This window comes from Populus euphratica, unplaced genomic scaffold, assembly GCF_000495115.2.
Source record: "Populus euphratica unplaced genomic scaffold, PopEup_1.0 scaffold243.1, whole genome shotgun sequence".
NCBI classification, from domain to species: domain Eukaryota; kingdom Viridiplantae; phylum Streptophyta; class Magnoliopsida; order Malpighiales; family Salicaceae; genus Populus; species Populus euphratica.
Genome location: NW_011500122.1, coordinates 265885 through 274297, shown reverse-complemented (window position 1 = coordinate 274297; position 8413 = coordinate 265885). Strand labels below are relative to the sequence as shown.

Here is an 8413-nt window from a genome sequence, read left to right as displayed (position 1 = left end):
TTTAAAATGAATATTTACCATAAATTAAAGGTATCTTATATTATTAGATATGTTATTATAAAACATGCTTTAGTTAAGGAGTTATTGATACTTCAAGTGCAAAATGATGATATAAAACCATGACAAAAATGCACTTTTAAGTACTAATTACTGCAGCAAGAAAACCAAGTTCAGAACAGAAAAATCATGGCTCATGAGAGGATCCCTTTACTAACATTGCTCCATGTCTTTAGTATGATCATCTTTATGTGAATACCGGCAAAACCAGGCCAACTGCTCACTAGAAAAGTTCCCCCACAATGACTGAATGATTAATATATGTTGCATTAAACTTTCTTTATACATGTTGGCATAATCATAAATATAATTGTGAGACCGGCCAGGTCTCAATCCATTGAGTCATAGGATTCCCTTGTTGTCCAATTTTATTATTTTTATCCAAAACAATGTTGTTTTAATTCTTAATAAAAATAATTGATTTTAACTCGGTGGATTTTGACCAGGTGACAGGTTAATATATCTAGCAATTACCCAATTTTAGTCAAGTCAAATTTTAAATCGATTTAAATTAAAACTCATTCTAGATTATATTTTGGGTCACAAGTTGACAGAATCAACTTGTTTGGCAAAGCAGGTTTAATATTTTGTGATAAAAAAAAATCTTGAAAAATGAACTTACATATGAACGTGCGGTTTCAGTTCCATTGAGTTTCACTCTCTACTGAATCTGGTCAAAATATGTTAATGTTGATCCGATCGATTTGTTTAAAAAGGGGTAAAACAATGTAGAGGTGATTCAGGATCTTGGCGAATTTCTCTCGCATTCTTTCTAGGGAATGCAAGACCATACCATCTCCTTCATTCACTAATAATATTCCAAGAAGAAGGTTGGATATATATCTACGAGTCATTAATATCCCTTCGCTAGCTCCTTGTTTTTTTAACAATTTTCCTTTCCAAGTAATTAGCAGATAGAACACTAATCTTGCTTCATAGTTCAAGCAAGTTGTTTACGATCGAACCCTTAAGTACATGATGTCTTACTCTCCTAATCTTCAAAAACCTTCAAACAGTACTAACCACTACGAAGAAGATCAACAACAACAACAACAGATCAAAAGCCAGTCCCAGAAATATGAAGAGATTATTTCAACCCTTCCTAAGGATCAAGATGGATGGTTGGACGAGCATTACAAGATTGAAGGTTTTTGGTATGATCCTGTTTGGGCTGTTGGAGTTCTTTGGGCACAGGAAAACTTCCAGGCACGCTCTAGTGATGTTATTTTGGCTTCATTTCCCAAGTGTGGCACCACATGGTTAAAGGCTCTCGTGTTTTCCATCCAGAAGAGAAATGATCGTTGCCTCAATGATTCAACTCACCCTTTACTCACTACAAACCCCCATAAGTGTGTTCCCTATTTTGAGCTGCAAGCTCATGAAGATGACCCATTGACATACCTAGATTCTCTTCCCTCACCTAGGCTACTTAGCACACATGTCTCTTACACTTCATTGCCGATATCCATCATAAATTCAGGTTCGAAGATTGTGTGTATTTGTCGGGACTCGAAAGATGTTTTGGTCTCCTTGTGGAAATTTGTCAATAAAATAAGATCTGGAAGGAACATGCCACCCCTGCCTCTGGAAGAAGGGTTTGAGCTTTTCTGTAAAGGAGTTTGTCTCTCAGGGCCCTTTTGGGAGTACAATTCGGAGTACTGGAATGCAAGTTTAGAACGCCCGAATAATGTATTTTTTCTCAAGTATGAGGATCTGAAGAAGGATACTACTTTTTACGTGCAGAAGCTGGCACGATTCATGGAATGTCCCTTTTCGGTGGATGAAAAAAGTAAAGGTGTCGTGAAAGACATAATAAAGCTATGTAGTCTTGAGAATTTGAGCAATCTGGAGGTGAATAAAGCTGGAACATTTCATCTGGGCTCGAAAGCGAAGGTGGACAACAATGCATTCTTCCGGCGAGGTAACGTTGGAGATTCGAAGACTTGTCTGACGCCTTCGATGATCAAGCGACTTGATGAGATTACAAAGGCAAAGTTCAAAGGGTCTGGACTGGCAATTTAGGCGGGGAAAAGAGAAACATGGAGTATTTTTCTGATGCGAGGTACTGTTTCCATTTCATGAGTTTTTGGAGTCTAGTTTAGCCTTCTTTTTAGATGTTAATTTATCTTAATTAGAATAAATTAATGGTGTTCATCAGATTAGTAATATATGCACACATATATCACATCTTTATGGAACTTTTTAGGTTAATTTGTTTTCCAAATTCATGAATTAGAAATTGTTTCCATTTCATGAGTCTAATATTTAACAATAAACTAAAGCAGGTGGCACTCACAAAACATTGTTAATGGTGTTTTTTATTCTTTTATTTATTTTTATTTTTTTAAATCTATGTACTTGTTTTAAAAAATTTATACTTTAATATTTATTTTATTAAATATTAAATTTTATAATTTATTATAATTTATTTTATACTTGGTTAGTTCGGCCTCGTAACTCACGTTACATATTTGGGCTTTAAATAAAAAGGCATGAACAATTTTCAAGAAATGTCGATTATTATACTCGGCGACTCCATTCTATTATAGTGTATATGCATGTGTGGTGTGATGAATAATACTATATTGATTTAAAAAATTATGCAAATCATGAAGCGTCATGATTTTTTTGTCAAATTGAGTAGCAACATATTGATAAATAATTTGAATTTGATGATTATTTCTCTTTTTTGTTTTAAAGGAAAAGCCCAAATATCCAAGTGCAATCATCAATAAACATCACAAATCACATATAACCACTAATTATGGAAACATGTGATGGTCTCCAAATATCAGAGATGGACAATCCTGAAAAACATAAAATTTTTATTCAACCTCAATAAATAAAAAATACGATAACTTTTCACTAAAATACAAGTTTCGCAATAAAAATCTGTTTCAGTAAACTAAGAAAACAACTCTGAAAATAAAAGTTTCAGATAACCAAATGAGGCATGAACTAATCGTCTATGCCATGATCAAATTTTCTTCATCTTGATAGACTCACCTTCTTTCACATGATGTGCAAAACTCAATCTCTTAGCGGTGTTGTTTGTGAAGTCCAGATAATATAGTTTTCCTCTTCTAGTACCACATCCAATCACGACCCTGGTGTGAAGATCCTGAAATAGACGATATAATGACAAAAAAACACATGGTACAATTAAGGGAATCAATGATCTGAGGAACAAATAACAAGTCATAGTTAGGTGAAGGGACAACTAAGACATGATAAAGATTTCATGAGGATATAAAGAGATAAGGACCCTTCTCCTATAACTCGGGAGGTGGTGTCATTAACACTAAGAATATGTATTTGGCTGGAAAGTGTGACAGACTGTACCCCAATAAAACTAGATGTCATGTGATCCGTTGCACCAGTGTCAATAATCCAGGATTTATTACCAGTAAATGAGGATGTGGTACAGTTACCTGAGGTGGCAAAGGCCTTGAAGTCAGTTGTACCTGATGGGATTTTCGATGAAATCTCTTATAATGACTAAACAGATGCAAAATGAGGCTCGGTTTGAGTCCCTCTTATGCCCTTTATGAACCTATCCTTCTAGATAACCAATGATCTCTTAACAACCTTTAATTCTGTGATTATCTAAACCACATCTGATACATTTCATTGGAGGTCTGTTACAAGCAAGATCGATATTGTAGTTATGCAGCCGAGATTGTCTAGACCTGGCATCAGCAAGAGTTGTGGATTCGGAGGTTACACAGCTTCAGACATGGTTCCCTGTCGGTTACTCTCTCTTTTAATATGTGCATATGCAGCCTCAAGTTTTGGCTTTGGCTTCATCATCAAAATCTCCTCAAACTTGATCAACATTATTGTCCAAACTTGCAAGAAATATATAAACTCTGAGACTATTAACTTCTTTTTGTCTAGTTTCAATATCTGAAGGATGCTTTTATGGTACTTGAACTTAATTGATTAAGCTCTTGAAAAATCTTAGTGCAAGCTCTTGAAAAATCTGAGTGAGCTTACTGTAATATTTGACAGCTAAAACACCTGTTCGTTTTATTATGAATGACTTACTATGACGGTCGTAAATCTCAACTTCATCAGCCCCATCTAAATAAGTTTGTTTTATTGCATCCCAAACTTGTTTTATTGTGTCATCATGAATAAACCTTTTTAATCTGATTAGGTTGCATGGCATCAAACAACCAACTATTTACTTGGCAATTTGTTGCACGCCATTTAATAAATATGGGATTTAGGACTGTAGGTTGGGCGATATCACCGGTCAAATGCCCATGTTTTTCTCGCTCAGCTATCTTCATCTCCATGATTTGATGCTATAGAAAATAATTATTCTCATCCAACTTGATTCTTGCAGAGAAATAAGAGTTGTCACTCTGCAATGTGACTATTTGTGTGGTAGTGTTGGAGTCTCATGAAATTAAAAAATTATTGGTGTTTGCTGAACCATCATCTTCTGCCATGATTTTGGCTTATAAAGTGATGAAAGAAGAAGTAGAAAGAACAAACAGAGTAATTTGGTTCAGGGAACAGTAAGCAGTGGTTATGAAGGATGGCTAATGGCTGCTACTGTGAAATCATTGCTACTACGAAGGGAGCTTATGATTGTTGTTGCAAAAATGATTTATAAAATTAGGGTAAGAGACGGTCAATATCGACTGCTCTGAAACCATATCAGATTCGGTGATGATAATATTCTCTTATTCATTATGTTTTGTATAACAGTAGACACGTGTGTGTGTTATATATAGACTGAAAAACTATTTAGAAATGTTTTTATGAGCCTATAATATTGCAGAATCAAATAATTGATTCAAACTAATTGGGATCATTGACAGTAGATTTGTTTTAAAATATAAAAAAAAATATATAATCTGAGTCATAAATCCAACTAAGTTAAATAAGTTGGTTGTATTTTAATAAAAAATAAACAACAATAAAAAATGGATCAAATAAAAAAATCATGATAATTTAAGAAAAAAATATTTTTTTAAAAGAAGACAAACAATGTATTTAAAGCTCATTAAATACTAAAAAATAAAATTAGATAAAAAATAAAATCTTTTTATATGAATGTTTTAATTACATGGGAGGATGCTTTGTCTTTTATGTGTGGAAGTTTTGATTTTTATTGTTAGGATGTTTTCATGAACTAAATTATTGATTTATGCTTGGATGTTGTTTAAATTTTATGTGAGGATGTCTATTTTTAATTTATGCTCAAATAATGATTTTCAACTGATTTTTTTTATTAAAAAACTAGTAAGATTGTTTTCATTATAAAAAGAAGTTTTTTTTAATCCTTAAACAGTTCCTATCACTCAAATATTGATACTTTGTTATTTTCACATAATTATCATATCAAAATAAGTTAAAATGTAAAAAATAAAATAGTCCATTCAAAGGATAATCATATACAATTATTCTAAACAAATCACTCTTTAGTAGATATTCCATGGAGTAACGGGAAAGATTAAAAATAAAAACGGGGAGCAAATGTCTAGAAAAGAGGGGTGTGAATTGAAAATCATTGAACTGTTGGACTGAAATGATATTTTTATAAAAATTAAGGGGGGAAATTGCCCCCTTATCTTATATGTAGCTCAGCGCATACTTATTGATGTTGTCGGCTAGCTAAGGTAGTGTGTGTTTACGCGGTTTTGAAATAAAATGATTTTTTTTGTTTGTTTTTAATTTAATGTATTTTTGTGGATAGATATAAAAAATAATATTATTTAAAAAATTAAAAAAATAAATTTAATATATTTTCAAGTAAAAAATATTTTAAAAAATAATCATTACTATAATACCAAATAATACTTAAATAAAACATAAAATAGTAAAATAATAAATGAAAAAGAAAACCTCAATGCATATCTTTATTTTTTAACAATGTTTAACACTAAGTTTGAAAAATATATTTTTAAAAATTTTAATTTGATTTTATTTTAAATTAATATATTTTTAATTTTTTTAAATCATTATAATATATTAATTTTAAAAATATTTTTTTAAAATTAAAAAAATTATTAATATATCTTTTTAAATAAAAAATATTTTAAAAAATAACTATAAAAACTCACGTCAACGAACATTTTTGAAAAACATACTTCTCTCAAGAAAAGAGTCCATGCTGAAAGGCCATAGCCTCATGTATTAAATTATCTGGGGGTGGGAGAAAGCCCTGATTTTAGTAACAGTTCCTCCCATCAACAGTATTTGATTTATTATTTTTTTAATTTTTTTTATAGAAATATATGAAAATAGTATATATTTTTATTTTTTAAAATTTATTTTTAATATTAACATATCAAAACTATAAAAAAATACTAAAAAAGCTAACCTCTAATCTTTTATTATCCTGATTTTATTTTAGTTCTTTGCATTATAGTTCAATGTAATTGTCAGGCAATGTTAAAAATAAATTGTTGTAATTGTTATTCTAATGGTTTAATATAGTGTTTGGTGTTTTGAAAGTAATTATTTTTTAAAATATATTTATAATTTTTTTTTATTTTTTTTTAAATCAATATAATTTTTTAAATAATTTTTTTTAAAGTATGAATCAAAGCAAAGATAAACAGGCTTCCAAAAAGATTCTCATGATCGTCTCCGTAGTTAATTACTTTGAATTGATAAATTGAGGGGCTAGAATTGAAAAAATAAAAAGTGGGGGATTACATTGGATTTGAACAAGAGTGAAAAAATAAAAAGTGGGGGATTACATTGAACAAGAGTTCAGAGGTTGTTTGGACCAAATTGTGAGGAGGTTAACTTTCAATCAAGAGGGTTTCCTCTCTATTTAGCTCCTAAAATTTCGATCTAAAATAAGAGAATGATTTTTTATTTATTTATTATTTAAATCAACAATCTTCACAAAAAAAAAGAAGAAATTATCATTACTATTTTATTCTAGACCATTTTTTAGATTTTTAAAAAGAGCATGGGTATTTTCGTAAATCCGCTCTCCACCCCCAATTACCGTAAAATTTCCCGCCTCTAAAAACATACCATGAGTCCGCGATCCAAAACTAAACCTAACCATACAATCTCAACCGTCTATAAGATCCAAACAAGCGGCCAAAGATCAGAATCCGCGTCCTTCACATTGATTGGTTCACAATCACTCTCCCTTCCTATATAATAAACCCGGTATTGTTTACTTCCATCAGGCGCCAAGAAAAAAAACTATCATCTAGCATTCAATAACTCTTCGTAAAAACTAAAAAATCCGAATTTCTTTGTAGATTTCAAGTCTCTTTTGGGAAGATGGCAGGAAGAGGAAAGGCTTTGGGGTCCGGAGCAGCAAAGAAAGCAACCTCGAGAAGTAGCAAGGCGGGATTGCAGTTCCCTGTGGGACGTATTGCTCGGTTCCTGAAGACTGGGAAATACGCCGAACGTGTTGGTGCTGGTGCTCCTGTCTACCTCTCTGCTGTTCTTGAGTATCTTGCTGCTGAGGTATAAAACTAGCCTTCTTGTTTTCTTTCCTCCTCTTTGCCTATTTTTTGTGGTTTTTTTCTCTTGGGGTTAGGGAGTACTGAGAGAAAGTTTATGAAGTTTGGGAATATGAACATTTTATGTTTTTGTAGATTTTTTTGAAGTTTGGGTACATTGGAGTTCTTTGTTTTTCAAGTTTTTTGGGGGTTTTTTTTGGTGATTTTGGTTAAACAAATGTGCCACTTAGTTGATTTTCATTAATTACAGGGTGTTTAGTTACTGAAAAAAGTTCGGGAAAATCAATAGAAAATTTGGTTGAAACTTTTGGCTCTGATTTATTAATTGGGATTCAAATCTTCTGGGTGTTTTTGTATTTTTTTTCACGATTCTTTATCCTGATTTTACATTTGCTCAACAACAGGACCGTTTCTTTTGTTTGCTTCAATTAATTTTGGGTCTTTTTTTCGTTGTGCAGGTGTTGGAACTGGCTGGGAATGCAGCAAGAGACAACAAGAAGACTAGAATAGTCCCTAGGCACATTCAGTTGGCAGTGAGGAACGATGAGGAGCTGAGCAGGCTGCTTGGCCAAGTCACAATTGCTAATGGTGGTGTCTTGCCTAATATTCACAACACTTTGTTACCAAAAAGGGTTTCTAAAGGCCCAGTTGATGATGAATGAGAGGCGAAGCAGAATTGACTTCGTCCAATGTGAAGTTAAAAAGAGAAGCCCTTTTATGCAAATACTGAGAAGAATTTAGGTTGCAGTAGCAGGATTAATTACGTTTTATTTGCCCCCCCTCCCCTCCCCCTCTTTATTGAATTAATTTTGATTTGATGTAGTTCTAGTTTTTAGATTTCTTAAATGAAATGTGCTGCTTCTTCTGCCCTTTTTATGTGTTGAGAGATTCCTTGATCACTCCATTGT

The 8413-nt window shown here is 32.1% G+C and overlaps 2 protein-coding genes across 2 annotated transcripts; both read left to right on the top strand.

The window, feature by feature from the left end:
• Positions 1-1035: 1035 nt before the first annotated feature.
• Positions 1036-2079, top strand: LOC105110170 (cytosolic sulfotransferase 8-like). The gene has a single exon (XM_011005114.1). The coding sequence runs from the start codon at positions 1036-1038 to the stop codon at positions 2077-2079; it is 1044 nt and encodes a 347-aa protein (XP_011003416.1).
• A 5123-nt stretch (positions 2080-7202) lies between these two features.
• Positions 7203-8375, top strand: LOC105110154 (probable histone H2A.3). Its single transcript, XM_011005095.1, has 2 exons — positions 7203-7509; positions 7964-8375. The coding sequence occupies exons 1-2, from the start codon at positions 7321-7323 to the stop codon at positions 8165-8167; spliced, it is 393 nt and encodes a 130-aa protein (XP_011003397.1). The 5' UTR covers positions 7203-7320; the 3' UTR covers positions 8168-8375.
• Positions 8376-8413: the final 38 nt, after the last annotated feature.